The sequence below is a fragment of the Columba livia genome, chromosome 5 (genome assembly GCF_036013475.1).
Source record: "Columba livia isolate bColLiv1 breed racing homer chromosome 5, bColLiv1.pat.W.v2, whole genome shotgun sequence".
NCBI lineage: Eukaryota > Metazoa > Chordata > Aves > Columbiformes > Columbidae > Columba > Columba livia.
The window spans coordinates 26,659,683-26,683,649 of NC_088606.1; the positions used below are offsets into that span (position 1 = coordinate 26,659,683).

The 23,967-nt window shown below is 39.8% G+C and overlaps 1 protein-coding gene across 7 annotated transcripts in view; it reads right to left on the minus strand.

The window, feature by feature from the left end:
* Positions 1-13,048: 13,048 nt before the first annotated feature.
* MIPOL1 (mirror-image polydactyly 1) overlaps positions 13,049-23,967 on the minus strand; it is a 193,616-nt gene continuing 182,697 nt past the window's right edge. For all 7 annotated transcript variants that reach the window (XM_065064027.1, XM_065064026.1, XM_065064023.1 and 4 more), the window contains one exon: positions 13,049-13,592. In XM_065064027.1, coding sequence (XP_064920099.1) covers positions 13,526-13,592 — 67 coding nt within the window. In that variant the 3' untranslated portion in view covers positions 13,049-13,525. The remainder of the gene's footprint in view (positions 13,593-23,967) is intronic.

Here is a 23,967-nt window from a genome sequence, read left to right on the forward strand (position 1 = left end):
AGAATGTGTTTCTTTCTGTACTGGGCAAGATTCATAGTTCAGCAACAAAAATAGAGGAGACAGGCATCAGCTTCCTAACTCTATTTTACCACCTTTCTTTCAACTTACACTTCCATTATAATTTTCTGCCTCGCACCATTTTCTGTCTTGTCTATTCCTTACACAGAAAATTTTAGGGAGGAGTGGACCACAAATACACATACTTGAACTCTGGAACTGAACCTGAGCCCAAGGCCCTAGGGTCATGCTGTGCCTTAGAGAATGAGCATGGTCCTTGGAATCAGGAAAGAACATAGTAAAGGGAGAGATCAGCTCCATATAGACCTGAGAGCATGGAAGTAGTGTTGTGTCCAGTTCAAGTATCTACATGCCCAAGAATTAGAAATGCCTCACTGTCTGAGCAATACCTGATAAATAATATCAGAAACTCAACCCTGTTCAGTTTATCCAAGAGGTGATTAATGGTAACCTGTTCATGGTCTCCAGTTATCAAAATGGGGAAGGATTTGGGATAGTTAATTGCTCTTTAAGTTCTCAGGAAAAAGCAGTGTAATGAAACCTTCTGGTCTGAAGGTGAAAGAAGACAAAGACAGACTAGAAAACCAGCTCAATAACAGCGTCAGATTATCTGTGGAGTTCTTATCAGGGATCTGTAATTATCCACACATCTGTAGTTCCACTTGAAGGTCTGGGACCTGTTTTAGGTGTAAAAGACCAAGGAGTGCTGGAGTTAATGCAGTTCTTCTTGGTATCCAGCTTTCCTGGGTTGAGTGCACCAGAAAAGCAAGAGTAAATCAAGGATGAGGAGCCTGCCATGTGGTTTTATATGTTGAACCGCTCTATAGGGGTTTTCCCCCTTACAATGCACAAAAGCTTTTCAAGCCAAAGAAATCTTTTTCTTTGGGTTGAACTATATTATAAGCACATATTATAACCACCATAAATCAACATGGTAGTGAATTAGATATGTGTGTTGTATATGAATCATTTAGGTAAAAGAGTAACTGAATAGGAACTAAAGACATAATTTACAGGTTTTGCAGGCAGGGGGGTGAGGTGGAAGGAAGGAATGGGCCATGCCTGTGACAGGTGGTGGTATATCTCCTACACAACCTGGGCTACTATGTGGTTCAGCTTGCCAGACCTAGGCTCACTTTACTGCTAGTGGAAAGCAGTAGTCACAGCACCAAGTTAGACATCTGCAGCAGGTGGTTTTCAGAAGAGCCCCAGGAAGATAAAATGTCAATAGCACTGAAAAAAAAATAAGACTTTTAATGAGATAGTAGGTAGCAGGTCATCCAATAACAAATGGTTGGCTCTACAGGAAATGAGGCTGTGAGAGAGTGAAGTTCTGGATGAAACACCTCATAACATGTAATGTTAGTCATTTGAGAGATTTTGATGACTGGAAAATTACAAGGATAACACCATTACTGAAAATCAGGTTGGATAGTTACAACAGACAGTTGTGGATTTTCTATATAAGACTGTCGAGAACAGTCCTGTGGGATTTCACAAAAACACACACTGATGAAAGTATATTTTCTTTAGGCACAGGCAGTTCAGATTTATAAGAGTTTTACTCTAGTGGCTGTTGGAGCTCTGGGGAAATAAAGTTATCATGACCAGACAAGCAAAATGTGGAGGAAGCAGGGCATTTAGCTGCTTGAAAATTGAAAAGAAATTGAGCTGACTTTCTCCATTACGTGATCAAAGAAGACCGAAACTGTGAAGCTTTCTGGCCTTCATTCCAGTGCATGCTGTGGTGGTTGTTGCTGTATTCACGCTTGGTGCTGTAGTTGTGCAGATACGAGCAGTCCCTCTCGCTCTCCACAGACATCCTTGCACAGCAGCAGCACAACCTTTTCTCTGCTTTGGTTTATGTCCCAGAGACACCTTGATGCACTCAGGATCCCACAGAAATGACAAAACTGAGACATGTGCTTCTACCAGCCAGCCCAGCCCAGGGACCAGCAGGGAGATAGCCACAAAATGCACCAGAGTTGTCATGAGGGGCTCCACGCCATCTTTTTGCTCTAGGGATCTGCTTCTGCACTGCCTGACCTCATAATCTAGACTTGGTCTCAGCTCTCCAGCAGAGGTGCAGCCATCATTTAGGCACAGCCCTGGCTCATGCACCTGTGAGGCACTACTGTAGCAAGGCTGAGCAGAAACACTGAGTGTACTCAAACAACCGGATTCTGTAAATGGCTTAGGCTGAGATTTGGTTGCCTGAATAAAACAGAGGTGACTTCAGGCATGGACAGGCACTAGTTATTGTCAAGAGTGGGAATGATATTAAAAACTTGCTTCCAGTCTTCTGTGGATACAGCGGCCAGTGGTTCTCTGTCTGCTGAGACCCCACAGCCGGATAGTGTATCAAGACCCTACAAGAATAGACAAAGCACAGTGTTATGTTTTAAACCCAGGGAGCAGCTCAGTCTCACACATCCACTCACTCACTCCTCCCTGGTGGGAAGGTGGGGAAAATCAGAAGAGTGAAAGTGAGAAAACATGTGGGTTGAGATAAAGACATTTTAACAGAGCAAAAGACATGCACACAAACAAAACAAGACAAGGAATTAATCCATACCTTCCCATTGTCAGGCAGGTGTTCAGCCATCTCCAGGACAACAGGGCTCCATCACATGTACTGATTACTTAGGAAGACAAACAGCATAAGTCTGAATGCTCCTCTTCCTTCTTCTTCTCCTGGCTTTATATACTGAGTATGATGTCATATGGTGTGGAATATACCTTTGGTCAGTTGGGGTCAGCTGCCCTGACTGTGCCCCCTCCAAACTTCTTGTGGACTCCCAGCCCACTCACTGGTGGGATGGTGTGAGGAACAGAAGACTCTTGTGTAAGCTTGCATAACCATAACAAAAACATCCCTGTATTATCAACACCGTTTCCAGTGCAAATCCAAAACCTGGCCCTGTATTAGTTACTATGAAGAAAATTAACTCTAGTCCAGCCAAAACCAGCACACATGATCACCCTCCACTGTTCCTCCCTCCCTTTCTGTCTTGACCTCTCCTTTCCTACTAGGCTCACCAGCATGTGCAGCACCACCCTCCTTGGTCACAGCTAGTCTGGTCAATATTTGTTTGACTGGCTTTTATGGGGACCTGTTGAATTAAGAAAGAACATACCTCAGTATTTGAGATGTTTGAGCCCAAGTGGTTGTATGACCTGAAGGGTCAAGTGAGCATCTCTACCATGGCAGTGCACATGTGTGCACAAGGTAAGGAATCCTGTACCTCTAGGAAAGGGGGAATATGGGTAATCTAGTCAGCAGAAGGCATGACTGCCTGCATTGTGTTGCTGCTGAATCTCAATTACTGCACACAACACAGCTGCCCCCACAGGATAATATCCCTTGGGTGAACAGTTGGTTCCCAAGATCATACTAAACTTTCTGAGCCCCATTCCCAGTAACAGATCCCCTAGAAATCCACTCACTTTCACAGTATCACCCCTATATCTTTGGATGCTCTGAGTCTCCACAGCTTCCCTTTTGCCTTTGAGGGAGGCCCTCTCCCTTCTGCAAAGCTGAGCATTACTGTTACTGGCAAGAAGGAAAAATAAAGTACATTAGGATGGTAAAATTCAGTTTTGTTGACTGTTCTGGGAAACTGTAACCAGATCCAGAGGTTTTTCCATGGCCCAGTAGCCAAACATTAGTCTATAAAGTAGGCCTACATGGGTATTATTTTTCTTAAAGACTAGAAAATTTGTTGCTGATATGATTTTGCAGCTTGACTTAAAGCAACTACTGAGCAAATAAAGGCACATGAAAATTTAACCCATGAAATGACAACTTTGCTTTAGACATGGCCCTTTTATTCACATGGTAGTAGCTCATTATCTTGGACTAATAATTGAGACAGCCCGGAATGAATCCCTGAGAGCTGTAAATCAGTGAGGACATGATTTTCTAGATGGTCCCACTGGTCACCAGTCTGGCCCACTGAAAAGGCTGCAGCTCCTCTTAGCCTCCTTTTGGCAAAGCCAAAATTAGCCAGGTTAACCAAGCCCTGCTCATCCTCTACTCACTTGGACAGAAGAAGCCATGACTTTCTAAGCCAGAGTGTGGGAACCATTAGAAATGTGATAAAGAGCTGTGCATGCCTAGAGGTGGCATTTCATGCATACACCTGAGTCAGAATAGTGTTTTGACATCTGTGAACACTGTTGGCACAAACAGAGGTGGTAAGATCTGCCTGGAAAATCCTCAGTCTAGTTTAGCCAATTCTAACCAGGTCCAGCATGAAGAAATATAACAAACAGTCAAATGCTCATTTAGGCATTTCATTTACCAGTTTGGGGATAAGGTACTATTATTTTTCATGTTTTCTTTTTAATGTGTGCTGAGATTAATTTATGAAAATTGTAGAAGTGATCAGATTCTATTGAATATAATTCAATATTTACTATTTTGATATCATAATTCTTTGTGTCATGTTTATCCTCAGAAAGCCTTAGAGACAGGACAACTGCCGTTTCTATTGCTCAACCTGTGAGAAGTAGAGGGGACACTGCCAATTTTCATATTGATTATACAGTGACCAAAACAGCTACATGTTAATTAGAAATGTTGTTTTATTTTAAATTTAGAACCAAAGTAGATTGCCCTATCAAACAAGAATTCTGTGAAAAAACGGAACACGACCAAATTTCAATGAATATCCTAGCCTTTACTCACACATCAACTTTAACCTTAGTGAGACACCTGCTTTCAAACATTACAACAGTAGTATCTTGGACTTCCATGGAGTTTTCAAGACTTCTATGTGTAAGCAAAGCAAAATATTTCTGTCACTCATTGTAACAACCTTTCCTCTTTTTCTATGTCTGAAGCAGGCAAAGCTTCCACACTCATGCATTTTTGGATTTTATTCAATTCCTTTCTGCTGTTCTGTTCAAAATTTAATTTCTATCTTGCACTTTTTTTCTGTTACACTGCTTTAGCAACAACAGGGCACTCTGCGTTTCCTGATTTGTGCCTGCCTTGTCTAATGGGAAGAATAGTCCCATTCAAACTTATGATTTATCTGCATCTTTCTCAGTTTGCTGACTTGACCTCGTAACCCTAGGCCCAAGGTGTTTGATATGGTGTTTCAGGACCCCACAGATCCACATCCAAAACCTAAACCACGGATATGGAGGTCCACATTTTTGGACTGTGGGTGAGAATTGTTTTCCCACTGGTGAAGATACGGTTGAGTGGTAGAGCTGGTCTGCTATACCACAGTCATAGCTCGAAGCATTTAATTTTCTGCACTGCCATTTTAAAACAAACTGATACAACAAATGCTCTAGCTGATCACATTCTTAATCTTTATTTGTGTGTCTCCCTGTCTTGCTTAACTCTACTGCTAATGTTTAATAACCATCATCTGTAATGTTGATGCTCTCCATGCACTGATAGAATGCTAGGGGTAAGAAAGAAAATGTTCCCTATATTAAGTGGAAAAAACAGGGCTGCTAATTTTATATAGCATGTTAAGGCACCAAATGGGGTGATACTAGTGCTATGAGCATGTGTTGATGGAGATTTCCTGCTGTTTGTTATTCTGTTTCTAGTCTACTATGTTTTCACAGAGGCTGCATCTGAGTTGAGTATGTTCTCTGAATAAACTAAATATCCAAGTGAAGAAATCAATCAACTTTTTGAAAAGCTGATTCTCACTTACCAGTATTTGAAATCTTGCTTCTAAGTAAGATTTCAACTTCTAAATTGATATCTATATCAACTTAGACACCAGTAGCCTCATTTCTTGTAGACTAGTTTTTGAAAACAGTTTACCTCTTTGATCATAAAGATTGTGAAATAGTGGCACTATATCAGTGGAAGTCAAAACAGTGAAAACAGTTTACCTCTTTGATCATAAAGATTGTGAAATAGTGGCACTATATCAGTGGAAGTCAAATACTAATCAACAAAGTCCTGAAGCTTCAGACAATGAATTAGAGTAGTACCAAAGTAGTTTTTAATTTTAATTTTTGCATCTTAATATTTTGATTTTTTTTTTCTTTTATAAGTTTGGTTCTGGGATTAGTTCTGCTAATACTTAGTTATAGAACAAATATATTATAGCTTCCATCTTTTGAATTCTCTGGGAAACCATTCAATTTTTCAATTTTACATGAAATACAGTGTGCACATTCACGGGTGAGTGTTAATTTCAAACTCATGCAATGTATTCTGCAAGCTTTATCACAATCTTGCTTTAGTATGAACACTGGGAAGCAGTTGTGACCAGTTCTACCAGGCATATTGCTATTTTACCATATGGCAATGGATCTGCTTCTACCATATTCAGAAGCCATTCAAATAATGATGAACTTCTACGAATGTGACACTGTTTGGACATTTGGCCCAAGGTAACCATGGAGGGAACATGCCAAACTCGTCTTGGTGACAGCATCTCAGAAGGAAGTGTGACCCTTTGCAGCTGATGGCTGGCTGGGCAACACACTAAAGCACATGCACAATTGTAGCATTACGTTTCAGGACCTCTTGAACTGGGGTTCTGTCAGGATTTAAACAAAATATGATGGTTTTGATTGACATGTTCTCAACTTTAAACGTTTCAGTACAAATCCCAGGTTAAAACTCGTGAGAAAATAAAAGGTGAAATATATATATATATATATTTAAATAAAAAATTAGACTAAACTTTGCCCCTGCCCTCCACTTCTGCCAACGAAAAGAACAGAAAAGCAACTCCAAAGCAAAGACAGCTTTTCCTTTTCCCTGAACTACTCTATTTTATCGGTTCAGTACACCTTTTCAACCTGTCTCATTTATTACCTGGCCCTGCACTCACCATCAGGGTTAGTATTTACTCATCACAGTGCATAGCATGAGTAAGAGTAAAGCACTGCAGGATTTGGCCTCTATTCCTGTATTTGATTAATTTTACAACCATGGATTGAGGCTACCAACATGAAGTCCTAAATTCTGAAAACACTTCTGGATTTGTATTTCTGATGTTTAGTTGCACAAACTTACCAGGTAAATGTAACCTTAAAATTGATTAAGTTAATGGCAATATTTTCCAATTAACAATTAAAAAAAAAACCAAACTCAAAACACAACTCCTTTTGCAAAGACTACTTTAATAAAGGGATTATAGAATACAAAAGAGAGAGAGAGGTAACCCGAGATGCAATTTTGGAATGCAAACTTTTAGTTCAAATGTGCAAGCTTGAACTTAACAAATGTTTAAAATATTTGAGTTTTTAAAATGGTGCCAAAATAAACCATGTCTTTTCTAAAGACTACATCTTTAGCTAGGCACTGGCAATGTAAATCTTTCAACCATTTCAAGTATTTGTTTAAAAGCCTCCCAGAACACGTGTGCTCCCAGTAAAACTGAAGAATGAAATGTTTAGACCGCTGAAGCTCAAAAGCTGACTTATAATCACCCTAATATGAGAACACCAATCCATTGTTTTGGACTTGTGAATACATTTTATTTACCAATGTATGAGAAGAAAAAACAGAAAGTTTAGTTCTGCAGACCTGATGTGAAATGGTACAGCAGTGAGTCAGTACATCTTTGTTGGCAACATGGACAGTGGGGTTGAGTGCATCCTCAGCAAGCTTGCCAATGACACCAAGCTGTGTGGTGTGGTTGACATGCTGGAGGGAAAGGATGCCATCCAGATGGATCTTGACAGGCTTGAGAGGTGGGCCTGTGCAAGCCTCATGGAATTCAACAAGGCCAAGTGCAAGGTCCTGCATGTGGGTTGAGGCAATTCCAAGCACAAATACAGGGTGGGTGTAGAATGGATTGAGAGCAGCCCTGCAGAGAGGGACTTGGGATTATTGGTTGAAGAGAAGCTCAACATCAGCTGGCAATGTGTGCTTGCAGCCCAGAAAGCCAACCATGTCCTCGGCTGCATAAGAAAAGAGCATGACCAGCAGTTTGAGGGAGGTGATTCTCGTCCTCTGCTCCACTCTGGTGAGACTTCACCTGGAGTACTGTATTCAGCTCTGGGGCTCCTCAACATAAGAAGGCTCCAGGGAGATCTTCCAGCAGCCTTCCAGTACCTAAAATGGGCCTACAAGAAAGCTGGAGAGGGCTTTTTTACAAGGGCATGTAGTGATAGGACAAAGGGGTAATGGCTTTAAACTAAAAGGGTTTTATTAGGGTTAGATTAGATATAAGGAAGAAATTATTCACCATGAGGCTGGTGAGGCACTGGGACAGCCTGCCCAGAGAAGCTGTGGTTGCCTCATCCCTGGAAGTGTTCAAGGCCAAGCTGAATGGGGCTTTGGGCAACTTCATCTAGCAGAAGGTATACCTGCCCATGGCAGGGGGGTTGGAACTAGATGACCTTTAAGGTCCCTTCCAACCCAAACCATTCTAAGATGGTATATAATGCTGCAATCATAGCAAGCACAGTATCAGAGAAATTGCTGGTCTGTGATTTCTCGTGCCAAATAGTTTATTCTTGTACAGGAGGAAAATCTTCTGGGGTACAAATTAAAAAGAAAAAACCCAACAATCCTAACAGCCTTCATTTGGAATTATTCTAAATGAAGAAAACACAGGCACAGGTAAATCCTGACATTTAGATAGCAAGTTCATTTGTGTAGATGGATTAAAGATGTTACAACTCTTGATCACCTGATAAGAATATTTCTAAAGCCATTTAATTTGAAAATTAAGGTATCTTGTAAAATGTCCTGTGATTTGGAATAAATAAATGAGTGTGTCTGTAACAACATATTGACATTACTAAACTATTTCAATATGAAGGCTTATTTGTAAAAGCAGTTTTAATATTCTCCTACATTAATGATTAACTAATGAATCTTACTTTCTTATGAATATATTTAAAGAGGAATGAAACTGACTTTATTTACAGGATTCCACTAACAAGACTGAGCTGGCTTTGAACTTTTCAAGTATCAGCTGTTTTCCCAAAATTAGTACGGAAAACCATGCCACCAGTTTTGGCCTCTGGGCTGATTCAAAAACAGTACTAAATGACTAAAGGTCCACAGTTCTTTTCTGTTAAAGTTGATTTGTCACAATATTGTTAATTAGTGAGGGCTTAGGGAAGGCTTACTAGGAATATAATTACAGTACTGAAAAGCATTAATAACACTCTTATCCCAAGCCAACATGATGCTATTTACATATTTTACCCTGGCATACATCAGAAATGGCTCCCAATGCATAATGTGCTGCAGGATCATCAAGAGAAACACAAAATATCTCACAGGGGAAGGATCTTTCTGAGTATCTCAGTGTTCTTCAAGACAGCAGGGACACTAATTTGACCAGTAATTACAACTGTCACTATAAGCATTGCCTATGGTGAGCCACCTTTCATCATGAACTGCTGTTCCATTGGGAGGTAAATGAATTGCTACTCCTGATACATAATCTGATGCAATCTCATCCTTCTCTCATAAATTAGGACAGAATTGACAACTGCAGGCTTCTTTTCACCTTCAGAACTCTGTGCAGATGTCAATCAGTTCTCAATGAATAAACTATATGATAAAAGCCAATTAACCCGTGTTATCATTATCACCTATTTCCACATGCCAGACCAGAATTCCTGCCCTCACTACACTGAAATGCAGACTGGGTTCAACAGGGCCAGATATTCACCTGAGGGCACAAAAGGCTGGGCTTGCATTACTGGACCCGTGTGACTTTTGCTTTCCGCTTCAGCGGGTGAAGAAGCAAAAGTGTTTTGATGTTAGCCACACAGATGCTTTTGCAGACTCCCCCAAGGAGCCTATGCACCTCTTCAGGGGCTGCATACCTTTTATGACTGTCACTAAGGGCTTTGCCAGACCACACACCAGGTTGTTAGCAAGAAAGAGTGAGAACCCAACTGTTTCCAAATATTCGCCTTTCAGTACAGGTAATTTCCCAAGGTCTTTTTCAAAGAAGACAAACATTTCTAGGTGAATTTAAAAATCAACACCCAATTTAATTATGATTCAAAGTCAATTATCTACTGGATGAGAAAATCCCTAATAAAAATCTCAATGAATTTCAGGCAACTTGGTACAAGACATAAGAGTCAGGAAATATTTTTTTCACCTTAGGTACAATGTGTCAAAAGAAAAATTATGAAGAAAAATTATCACCTAATTTTACTGCATCAAGAACTACCCACAACCAGATGTATCTGACATTAAGCCTGCAAGATGGCTTTTGCCTGTCTGATCCTACTTTCCTAAACAAAGCCAGCAAACACAAGAGACTGGAGGTCAAACAGTCTTGCTTTATGAAGCCTGCACTCACAAGATTAGTTACTCAAAGGTGGAATGACTTGGGGGAAGGTGAGGAGCTCTTGACGCTCCTAGGGGAAGAAGTAACTTAGCACATAGCACATTCATGCATGGAAAACAAGCCCTGATTTAGTAAACTTGCATTTCCAAAGCAGTAAACAAGCTTCCTCATCAAAGCTGCCAAGGAGTAAGAGGCAAGATCTTTACATGGAAAAATAAGTAATTCAAGTTAGATTAAAACCATGGATAAGAACAAATGTATCATTTTCACAGAGAAGGAAACCTACCTTACTGTCCTACAGAGACCTTTGCACCAGACCCCATGCTGCTCAACTTAACTAAGAAATCACCTTGAAAAGGGGGTTAATTTGGACATGGTGGCATTTCATATGACCATATTCAGCATGGACTTGCTGACGATACTATGCTACTGTGAGCAGTAAAGATGAGCTCTGAGAAGTGATAAGAATAGGAGCTCATGGTCACCAGGGAATGCATGGTAAAAGCAACAGATGACATTCAGTACCCATAAATGTAAAGTTATGCATTCAGAAAACAGTTCTGACTTCCTATACCCTATGGTGAACTCTGAGACGAATATTGCAATGGAGGAGTAAGATCTATAGTTGTGGTTATTATCATGACATCAGCTGTCATAAAGCAAATCCAATGCTAAAAATGATTACGAATAGCACAGAGAATAAAACAGACAACATAATCGTGAACACTGGCAAAGTCACAATTTGTCTCTATCTTTAATACCAGGCACGTATCTGGTTGTATCTCAGTAAGAGCACTGCACAACTGGAAAAGAAATAGCTAGCATGACAAGGCAAATTAAACAAACAAGACAGCTCTTTACAAACGACCAGGGGTTCTCTCTGGAAAAGAGATGGTGAGAGAAGGATGCCAAATACATAAAATCACAAGGGACATGGAAAAAAATATGAACAGGGAATGGTTGTTCACTGTTTCTCTAATACAAAAACTAGGTGACAGCAAATGAGTAGAGCTGGTTCATAACAAAGAAAAGGAAATATTTCTTCACTCAATGCATCACAAACTGCAGTAGTTCTCATGACAGGAAGAGGTATATACTACAAGTTTAAATGGATTCAAATAGAAGTCATGAAAAAAGTGCTGCTAAATACAAAGACATCACCTCTAGCTCAGAAAGCCCCTAAACTAATTGCTAGGAGACCATTCGGGAGAAAGGTCACTAGTGCTGTCCTGATTTTGTACCCTTTCCTAGTCACCTTTTACTGGTCATTGCCCAAGGCAGTCTTTGGGCTAGTTGGACCTTTGGTCTAGCACAGTATGGTAGTCCTTACATTTTTATCTTCATTCCTTCCTCACCATTTCCTTGGAGCAGAATTGGCCCAACAGCACTGACAGCTCAGGAGACCTTATCTTTCACTTAGTGTAGTAATGCTCAAAGAGGACAGTAAGAAAAAGAGCAGTTGAGTTGCCCAAGCACTGGAGAGCAATACATGAGAGATGGTGAAGGGGCAGGGAGCTGGGGGATGACAGTCCTCTGTTCTGGAAGCATTAAACCTTCTTCCCACTGAGAAAGTCCTGGGGAGAGACTCCTGACTCACACTTTATCCTAGGATTCACCAAAGGTCCAAAAGGAGCACTTCAGAAGCTTATAGAAGTGACTTGGGTAAATCTGGCTTGGAGGAATGCTGCTCTTCTCCCTGCAAGAGGTTAGGTTGGGTCAACTGAAACTAGGAGGAGCTTAGGTCTACAGATGATGAAGGTTTAACATGAAAGTGCTTGAAAGGAAAAACAGCCATTGAAATGTCTCTCCCTACCCAAAATTAGAATTTTGTTTTCTTCTGCTAGACTGCCCTATACTTACATTGTTACAAGCAAACATTAAGAGAGAAGGCAGCATAACAACATTAAAGACAAAGCAGAGTCAGCAAGTGGAAGCCTTAGGAGATACATCTACCGTGCGTAAGCTGGCTGGTCCTTGGGGTGGCTTAAAGCCCACTTTGCTCCTGAGATTCATTACTGTATTTGGGCTGCTTAGAGATTACAGCTGCCTTCAAGAGCAGGTTTCTGTGAGCACTGAGCTGACCCTTCTGCTCCCCTTTGGCCATGTGACAAAGACATATCAGAGAAATGTTTTGGTCACAAATGTAACTCTAGGTCCAACTCTCCTGCATCTGTAAAGTCTATAATATCTCTATACCCCAACTTTTCCTCCCCATCCCTCAGTTTCTCCTCTTTCTATAGAAGTCTGTCCTTCAGCCTTTGAGTTCAGTCCCAAAACACTACAGGAGCACACAAAGCAGAGGGCTGGCAGTCTGGCCCAAACCCAGCCCAGATGGTACGCCTGCATTGCAGAGCAATCAGAGGTCTAGAAGAAGCAGGCAAAAAGTCTTGTAGAAAAAAGGTGAGGGACTCACACTGAAATGACAAGTTTTGACTCTATGAGGTGGCTTCTGAATATTTGAGAGATTTCCCATCATAGGAAATGACAGAGGAGTGACTAAAAACAACCCAGGAAACCTTCCCCACTGTCTGGGATACTGTACAATGTCACAAGGCTTTCACGCAGCAATTTATAAAGCTGTTCCCCCTGTGCAGTCTAACAGTACATTTCTTTTTATTGTATGCTGAAAATGCCAGGTACTAGCAGAAGCTATTCAACTGTTGTATAAAACTCTACATCTCCTTCTCTTAGATGTAGCCATAGTTACTAGCTGCAATTCAATGGCCTATGAGTAAGGAGGAAAAAATCTCCAATATACTAGCCAGACACATCTATTGAATGTGAATCTACTTTATTGATTAATATATCTAACACAAATACTGGGCTATTTGCAGTCTCCCAAATAACATAAGGCATTTAAATTTGAAACTACTTTGCAGGATTTTGCACCTGAAGTCTGCAGCACTCGAAAACATTATCAAGGTGTGCCTTGCAGCAGACTATAGTCTAGTAACACCCAAGAGGACAGACTGTTAAAATAAGCATCTACATAATTTTTCACAGTACACAGTGCCACAATGCATCTGCTTGAAAACAAATACATGTTTGCAGTGAAACATTTAAACAAATCACAGAACTCAGCAGCAAAGTAGTTAAACATTTATGATTTGATTTTATCTCGGCTTGGAATGTCGCTGGAGTGTCCCACTTCTAACAACTGTTTGCTAAGTTAAGGCTTTAGTGTTTACATAGTGCTGAATGAAGCAGCCTGGTCACCAGATGTGAATGCTTCCTTAGACTAGAGCTTTCAATCAGATCACGGTCCTAATGGTCCCTGCTCCAACCTTCTTCCTCAGGACGTCCACCAGCCTTTCCAACCTGAGAGGGGGCAGGGGAGAGGGAGAGGAGAGAAAAAAAAAAGGAAGCTAACGTTAGGAATGTTCTGGCTGAAAGAGACAGTGTTTGCACTGAACCAAGCTGTCCTGGTGGTGGTCACGCTCAGAAACAAAGCACTACTGTAAGAGACAGACATTAAGGGAAAATGCAGACAACTTACGGAAAACTTTTTAACCTACAACCCAACCAATTTGCAGTCAGTGGTATATATCAACTCGCTTTTCTTTTGTGGTACACGTAGTATCTGAGGTCCAGGTAAGGCATTAACATAAAACCCTGTGCAGCAGTCCTGTGTCACATACAAGTTTTGGTGTAAGCAGGACATTCAATTCTTGCACTTTTAAAAATATGAGTGGTCTATGGCTCTTGTTAAATGTAACAGCTGTTTTTTCCCCTTAAAAATACTCTGCCCATTATCCAACAGAACTTTTATTGTCCAGTTTATAAATTTATGCCTAAAACCCCATGTGTTTTATGCCAAACTAAAAAAAAAAACCTCAATAAGCCAAGTTTCTGAGGATGAGGATGTCAGTATATAAAGGTAGCCCATATGATTATTACGTCAACACAACTACAGAAAACTTAACAGTCTAAATAAGTAGGACAAAGAGCTGTCTAATCCACTCTTAGTTTTAAGGCACAGACTATAAGCACATCCAGCATCTCACTGGCTTAATTTGTTCCTTCCTTTTGTTAAAGTATGTAAGCAAATGCAAAGGGCTAAATTTGTTTAGAGTTTTCCATTTCACGCATTTATTTTCAGCACTCCAGTAATCATGCATTCAAGCAATTTCTTCAATTTATCTGAATTTTACGGAATTCTTCAATGAAAGCTCTCCCATAAATAAACTAATTATATAAAAGCAGGCACTATGTGTAAAACACTTTCAGTGTCATGTCCAGCATATTATACATACAACTTCCATAACAGATAAAGACAGTTGGAGGTTCAAATAACTGTGTTCACTGTTGCAAAGCTGACCTTTTCTCTTACCTGAAAAGACAGGGTTTTTTTTTTTTTTATATATATTACACAACATGAGGAATGCAGATAGGAAATAAAAATAAAACTGCTTTATCGAAACTGTAAAATTAATTTTATCTCATGGATGCATTAGTAACTTCAGTGCAGGAAAACTAGTTAACACATCTTGGCTTTATTGCCACAAGTCATGACTAACACACATGGTACGTATTGAAACACTCTTGTTTTCCAGGAACCACCAGGCACCATGAAGCTACACCTTTCATTGTACTCACCAAGTGACTTAATTCCTGAAACAAGATTAAGAATTCACCACCCTAAGGTAGTTATCGGACACCAGGAAACGTACGTGGAAAGTTCAGCACGTTCTAGCTGTTCCACAGGCATTCGAGGAGTGAAAGTATGGGTGAAAAACTACTGCTTAGCCACTCCTCTCCCTTCAGTTTTCCATGCATTGCTTTTTCTTTTTAACTAAATATTGCATTTTTCCAGTTTTTGTAACATACATCTGTTGTCTTTATGGAGGCAGCATCCAGACAGGCGTAACTCAGTGCGGTCCGTGCATGCAAGCATAAAGTCAGGGCTTTCACAACTTACTTGCTCCTGAAAGTTTTCTCAGAGTGGATAAACCAACGTTTTCTGAGTTTCAAGGGTTTTAACTCAGTTACTGATAGGTCATAGCTTCCTTAGCCTTTCTTACTGAGAAGTTTCCCTGTTCAGTCAGTTGTTAGTCCACGCACCATTTCAGAAAGCAATGGCAGATCGCTCCTACTTTTAACAGCAGGTATGTTCAGAAGCATTTCAGCTTTCTCAGCCTTTTTAATTATCACTGGAGGTCTCCCTCTCTCCCACACTAGCACCCTCTCTAGTGTGCCTGAAAGACATAAAGCACAGGAGAAACATTTCAAACTGTCTGGAGAAACAGAAGGTTTGGGCTACAAATTGTTTTCTCGGAGACAACAGAAAAATCTGAGATTATGGCTTATTTAAATCACTGTTCAGTTAAAAAGAAATACTGCATGGTTTATACAAGCAGGAGAAAAATTACTTCAATAGTTGAGGTTTAATTTGGGGAGACTTAGGTTGGAAGTAACTTCCTACCCACTGTCCTGCAATTGGGCTTAGATGTGCACCACTGTGTGACCAAGCAATGACACTGCACACCGCAGCAAACAAGTTAGCGAAGAGCTGCCCCTGTTTGAAGATAAATACCACTGGGATGAAAGTAGCTGTCTTCTGTTTAACCTTGAAACTGTCAGGCTTCATTGAAAATAATGAGGCTTAACAATCATAGCTTCTGCTTTTCAAACGAATGATGACTGAAATCATCAAAATGAGGTATCCTGCACTAAATACAAACCATGCAGGGCTTTTTTGCCTATTGTTTCAGTCACGTGTGGATTTGCAAATTTGTTTATTCTTTATTAGAAGAAAGAGGAAAAAAAAAAGCTGCAGGGGATTAAGAAACCATACCTTTGAAAGATATTTAAACAATAAAGTAAAAGAGAAATTGTAACAGCTATTTATAAGATAAAATAACAGAGGGCAAAATTCACCCCTACACAGACACAAGACCCAATATAGCACTGAAATCCTACTTAAGCCTACAAAATAATGCTGTGGGCTGAATCAGTGGTTAATAACTCTTGATACAGGCCTCAGGGGGCTTTTCGGAACGATAATCCTGGACTCTTTGTTCACAACAAGGGCCCAACTCTGCCATCCCGACTCACACTAAGCAACATTTATCTTTGTGAGTAACAAAAGGCAGTCAACAAGGCTGTTTGTGTCAGTGGGGTACTACCTGCAAGCAGTGAGAGTGGCAGAACTGCCCCTTGTCAATAAGGCTCTGTGTCCAGTCCGGTGGGATGCTGCAGGCAGCTCCTTGTGGAGGCTGAACATTTTAATCTGCTGTGAACTGATGGAATGCTCTTACACCACAAAATCAAAGACAACTAAAAATATCCAAACAAACAAATGCTAGGATGCTAGGAACTACCCTATAAGTCTCAGTGTTCACAGAGTTTTATTCAAAATATGAAAGACACTGACCTGAAGAAAGCAACTTTTATTACTTTGTGCCATCATGACGTATCTGCAAGTATAATCTCACCATATTTTACCTAACTGAAAGCAATACTGACGATGTGTGACTGTATACTAAGACACAGATTTAACAAATGACATTTGTCTTCCTGCTTGTGAAGGAAACACTCTTCATAGTATAAATAAAATGCACAATATGACACTATCTTGTCCTGAGATGTGAGTATGTATTCTCACTGAATTTGCATCTCATGAAGCAACCAAATGAGTAATTTAAGAAGAAAGTATTTCAGCTGGTGTTTTAGGTCAGACAGAAGCATGATATGGTGGGCAACTCTGCTGCAGTGCTGAAGGTCCAAATGCACAAGGAAAGACAGACCTTTAGGAACGTTCAATAAATACTCTTCAGGTCACACTCCTCATTTTCACAGATTTCAATTTCTTGCTTAGAGATTTTGGAAGTCCAGTAGGTGACTGTTGCTATTTCTTGGTACTTAAGTAACTGCAGAAAATCTGTCCCTAAACAAATAAATTCTCTTAGCAAATGCCACTTCATCATTTTCTACACAATTACTCTAATTGTGCATGCAAAGACTACAAAATGGCATACAAAATACTGGAAAAATCTATGTGTTCAGATGGATAGGTACAACCTTTGTTTTACTTATACTGATTTGCACATAGCCGAAGGCAGAAGGTCCTGTGTTTTTTGGCATAGATGGAATTTGCATCCATGAAGAGCACAAAGATAGAACGAAATACTACCTGTTTATGCAATGCTCATCTCAGTGCTTCCGTGAAATGGAAAAATAAAAAAACTCACAAATTAGGAAAGGGGCATCTTGTCCATCATTATTTGTAAGATAGCAAAAGACACATCACTGTGAAGAGTCTTGAACAGCAGTGGCTTAATGCTTCCTCAATACAAGTTTGGAATTAATCAGGTGAATCTGTGTTTTATTACAAAAATAAAAAATATGTCCTTGAGATACTTGCTGCTATGATATAACCAATTTGAATATGTACTTTTCAAAGTGTTGCTAAGCTTTAAGCAGGTCCTCATCTTCAGAGGAAGGCTACCTAAACAAGAGTGCTGCTAGATATGTCTTCCCCAAGACAAATTCTCAATCGTTCTCAACTTCTCCTGCAGTTATTTCAAATTGTGTTCTCTTATCATCTATGCACACATCTGACAAAATGCCTGTATGGAGTGTATGTTGTTATATGGAGAATCCTTACATAGCTCCTGAACTGTTTGACAATCTGCTTTGATTTTTAGCAAAGCCTTACAGAGCTTTACTCCCTTGAGTATAAATTGTTTTGGATTTAGAATCAGCCTCCATAAAGCAAACTTCAAATCTTTAGTGACATAAGTTTTTTTCCAGGTGTCCACAAGCTGGATGTATAGTTACAAAAATGTTATATATTTGTCTCTACTGCTGATTTCTATGCACATTTTTGGCTTGCTTTCCCTTTTCACATGTTCTGCTGGAGAAATCTATCTCTAACCTGTAGCTTGGGATTAGTAAAAACTCTGCAACTGTGTAAATCCATGTAGATCAGTACATCCTCCCACACTACTCCATCTCTGGCCAAAGGAACTCACCCCAAAGGAGAGCAGTGGCCTTTATTCACGAGTTCTGAATATGACAGTTGCACCATCACAGAGTGATCTTCCAGGGCACTGTGCCCCAGATATAGCCAAAATGGATACCCAACTGAAAGAAAAGGGCATCCTTCAAGTAGCCTATGTCCTAATCTGCAGAGCAATATACAGACTAGCTGAAAACAATAGCTCCTACCTGCAGTTAAGTGATAAAAATAAAACCCTCATGGATTTTGAAATGCTATATAAAGGCTTATAAACCTAAACTATAACCCTTGGTTATCTTTCCAGTAGATAAGATTAGGCTCAGGCTATGAAGATGGCCTTACTTTTGTGATTTCTGGCTTCTTGTGGAATGTGTTTTGCTAACACTAATTCCCTTTAGAAACCAAGCATTTGAAAATATATTAGGTAAATAAAATGCATTGGACAAAAGCCTTACAAGCAGTTTAGCAGCAGAGCTCAGTGAATGACTGTTGGGTGAGTGGTCATACAAACAAATTCACTTTATTTCATTTCAGGATAAAAACCAACCTCCTTTCCTGTCCTTTTCATCTCCTTTCCTTCAGTCTTCCTCTTGGATATATTTCACCAAATCCTAAATGGAATACTCATTTTCAGGCTTTTTCTGTAGAAGTCAAGGAAACAAATGACACAGAGGAGGCTGCTATGATACTAGTCTCACCCAGAAACCAGTCACTTGGACAGAATCATTTACTCAAGAGGCTGGAGGAAACTGGTTCAGCTCTGTTATCTGCATGGAACTGGACTCCAGCTGATTCCCTCTCATGGGAGCAGCACTGCGCTAACACCGAGTGCCGGGGTGGCTTGTTCTCAGTTTCAAATGTTGAGGCTGCTCTGACTGAATAAAATGCTTAAGTATTCACTGGATTGAAGCCTGGAATGTAAGGGTATGACCTTGCAGTGAGTGGCCCATCTACCATGCTACAGAGGCATCACCCTCTTACCCCTGAGTGCTTCAGTGAATCTTTTATTGTTCTGATTCCTCAATTCAGGTATTTTTTTTGCCACCTCAAAAGCTTACCTTTTGAACAACAACAATTTTTGATCGACTCAGTAAAAAACATTACTGGTTGCATTTAATAGGAACACACCAGTCTGTAACTATTCCTTCATAAATCACCATGGTGGTAAAGACTACCTGTGGTTCAGATACACCAGGCTGCCTCTCTCTGCTTAACACAGTTCCCGCTGCACCTTTTGGACTGGAGACTGGGCATCTTTCTAAATGACATGCTGGAGTTCAGAAGTGGTTTTGAACGTGATGCAGGAATTGCTGAGTAAAATTCAGTGCCCTGTGTTAGACAGGTGGCTGGACTGACTGGTATTAATGGTCCTTTTTGGTCTTAAAACACAAGTCTTAGAGACTGATTTAGCAGCATCAGCAAGCTCTAAACTGTGGTAGACCACAGTGTTGAATCTAATCACTCCAGGCACTGTTGCCAATTCCTGCCTGCCCAACACTGTTTGTAATGTCACCCCAAAAAGTATGTTCCATCAAACTTACAGGCCTTGAATTTGGCAGGGCAAACCATTCTGTCTCTGAAAAGCACTGTCACAAAACAAGCATTCCTATTAAATCCCTTTCAGTGTCTTCTCAACCCAAAAAAGTAATTCTGTATATGATTAAACTTAGAAGTAAATACAGCCAGTTGGGCTCCTGACAGTAGACATATTTCAAAATAAACCTGGCTTACACAGGTCTTGGCTAAAATATTAAGCCTTTATCTGTGGTCCACAATAACTAATCTTGTCAAATTGTTTGCTCTCTGCCTTCTGTTTGGAAGATTATGAGCTAGCTCACCACTGCTATTCACCTTGTGCCATCACTAGCAGAAGGAAAGGTGAGTGGTAAACACAGTTGGTCTATTTTGACAGTGTTTCATCCTACTTTGCATTGATCTAGATTGACACACAGTACAGGATAATGCAGAAACAGGACTTTACACCTATGCTGGATTTAATGCCATCTTGTGAAAGTTATTGCTCCTTTGCTTTTAAATGCTTTCTCAGGACAACATACACTGATGGCCTAAAAGACATCAGCTCATAAGAAAGAAAAGAAAAAACAAACTGAGACAATTATTCTATAACCTCATTGTATTCCAATAAACTGAGATCTACAACACGCTTATCATTTAGACCAGGCAGGGACTCTTACTATTGGAGGGACCATTCACATCTGAGCATTTGGCTAATACTAAAGAGTTTTAAAAGTAATAAAAATTGCAATAGAGGATATATGGTCATATTTAAGGACAAATGATACTCATCAGATTACTTAATGAGATCACAGAATTTCACCTAATCACTCCAGCTTGAGTCCAACAGTTTATGTGCCAACTTTATGCAAAGTTTACCAGTTCCATTCCTGCAAGAAAAAACTTTTATATACCTCCTTCCATAAGCCTGAATTACTTTTAGCACTGAAAGTTACTGTTTCCACTCATTCGATGTCACAGCTGGTCTCTTTTTTAGGAGAAATCTTGACATGAAAGCCTACTTCTTACAGTGACAGCGTTTCCACAAAGTTTGTGCTGACATGAATAGGCAAAGGTGTCCTCAATTTTCTTGCCAAATACTTCCTGGAAGTCTCTGTCACCTGCTTAGGAAAAGCTAGCAGTTATACCTTACGCTAATATAGCTTTGCTATAGAAAGCATTCTGTCAGAGTATTTATTCATTTGAAGAGGGAAAAAATATTACTTCCTATTAACTCCCAATGAATGCTAATTCTGCCCGTTCCTAATGACGTTTGGTATCATTAGAGTGCCATAAATCACAGGCAGGCTTATTCTGTCTCTGAACTGTTTCCCGCCTTCTCCTGGAGAGCAATAGTACCTCTGAAAAGAAAATATTATTTGTTTTGAATGCTCACAACATGGAGGAATGGGCAGAACTTTACATAAAAGTGTTCAAAAGGCAGACAGCAGCTCTACTTTGCATTATGTGTATTTTGCACGTGGCAAAACAGCGTGCAGAGAAGTAAAATGACTTACTGAAGCTCAACCAATCAAGAAGATTGAAAAGACCCACAAACTTTTTTTCATGTTTAATTTGTTTCATGTTTAATTTTATGGTCTTGAGCTGAACTGGGTTCCTTATGTGCATAAAGAAAAAGCACAGGCATAAATACCTGCAGAATTAGAGCCTAAAACTGTTGGACATAGAGCCCATCTCTTTCAGCTTCTCAGTCCATGCTCTGGACCATGTCAACTGGTAACAAATAGCCAGTTCTCTTATTCTATATCCAGCTGTGATGTATTTCAGGAGACGGAAAAAGGACCTAGTTTTTAGATGATTTTGTTTTGTTCTAAATCTCCCTTAAGGAATATTTAAAAACAACGTTAAAAATTTATTATCTAAACCAAATAGTATTTCAAACCTGCCCAAAACAAACAGACAGGATTCTTCAGGAAATGCAGCACCAGCAGATCAATACACATTTAAGGATCTGTAGAGAATGAGGTTACTAAGACATTCTGAAAGTATCAGTCTAAAACCACCACACTGCACCTTTCTACATGTTTCAAACAAGCCTTCCTATAAGGCCAGGTCTGAACCTCTCAGCTGCCTATTTGGAGCCAGTCTCATCTCTTTCAGGCATGTTGTGGTCAAGTCTGTTCACAGTGAGTTTGTAAAATCGCAAATGCTGAGGTACTACTCAGGTTGTTTCCCAAGTACATCCCATCAAAGCATAACTTTGGCAGACTCCTCTTGATATCATAAACAACAAAGACAACACAAGCTTTTCTTGATTCCACAAATACTATACAAAACCTGATGCAGACCTGCTGGCTCTGGGCAGCTCTCAGTTATGTTTCTCCACCCTGAGGTGTTTCCACCCTTGTAAGCAAGAGTAATCTGGGGCTTGTAGAGAGAAAAGTCTCTCCTATAAACCATAATCAAATCCCTCCACTTTACATTAAAAATAATTGTTTCTACATAGGTTTGATGTATTTCAGTAGATTTGCCTTCCTGCAGTAATTGATGTGATATCACCCAAGCTGGAACAACTCTTATGATTTCACTGGAAGATTAGGTAACAGTGGAAGTGGGTTTGGATGGAAGAGGAAATAATTTAATTAAGCTCCCGCTTGTGAGCTTGTAGTCCTTCATAATGGGCTTGTAGTCCTTCATAATGGGCTCAGACTGGTAGATGAACTCCCCACCCTTGCACTGCAATCCAGTGATGCCCACAGACTTCTTCTGGTTTCAGGGAGACTCACACTTAGTTATACTTCTGAAAAGTATTCATAGGCAAAATAAGAGCAGTCTTCCCTCAGTAGTGGACTAACAAAAAAATCCTCTCCTCCTCTTAATGTTTGCAAGATATTATAGATGGATGTTATCAGCATGAAGCTTGTCTACTATGGTGATGTTGTGATGGGGTCCCCTATGCACGGATAAAAAGAGAAATGATGCCTCACTGCTTATCTGTACATAAAAAAGGGGTTTTAAAATATGAGTTGAGATGTAGCATCACAGACCAAAGTGTCTTCTACACATGTGTAGTGCTCCTTAAAATACTTCATAGGCTTTTTACTAAGTTATCATCCATTTAAGGCCATTAAGGTAAAAGCAAGCCTTCCCACTTCTAAGCTTCAGTAACCTTTCTCTAGCAGCCGGCAGACAGACTGTCTCCAACTGTCTTCTGTACCATTCTAGCAAGACAATTCACATGAGATTTTTTTTTCACTGGCCTTCTGGGCCTATTTTGCTCCATGTTCCTGATGTCCAACTGGGAATGGGCTTCTCTTCCTGCTCCTGGGAGGTGAGTGAATTCCTGAGCAAGGCTGACTCAGGAGAGAAGTCAAGGACCCTCAGCCCATTTTGAGGACAGCTTTAATTCTTCTGAACTGGTGAGCTTGCACACCCAGGTCTTGGTGACAATTCTGCATGGTGTTGACATGAATGGTACTGATTGTAGGAGTAAAACTTTTTAATTTCTGCTGCTGAAAGTATAAAATTTCAGATTTACATCAAGAGTCATGGAATTATTCAAAAGCATAGAGTAAAATATTTTCTCAATGTTTAAAATTGGAGAACTGTGAAATGTCTTTTGTGTTGAGTTCACAACTTAAAATATCCTTTTTATGATATGTAGATGTGCATCTCTTATATCCTCCAAATAATTTATATGATGATCTTATCAAATAAAAGATTGAGGTGATAGAAGTGGATATATGATGAGGCACAAAGTGCTAAACCTGGTAATTTTATTATACACATCTTTAATACCTGTAGTGTCTTCCATTCAAAGGATGAATTCTGATACTTTCTGTGGGCAAAAAATCCATAATGTGAAGCTGAAATGATAAAATTTCATCCTAAAGATTTATGCCTTCCAACAACTCAAGTGTTTAGATCTGTATCTTTACGCCCACATCTCATACAGCAAAAACATAGAACAGGAAGGCTCAGGAACTTGCCAATAAAAAAGTGACAATGATGACGTTAATGCTGTTCTTAGGTCTCACAAATACAATTGATGCTGCATTTCTACAAAATCTCCTTAAAAAAATTAAAAGCCCTACAGAAAACTCTGGCTATTAATTAATGACTATTAAATTAGAAACATGAACTGTAATTATTTTCCTCAGAGAACTAGACCCTGCTTCAGTAAAGGTAATTTTAATTTTAAGCAGTGGAAAAATTTAAATAATTTCAAGTTTGCTTAAAATTAAACACTTTGCTGGC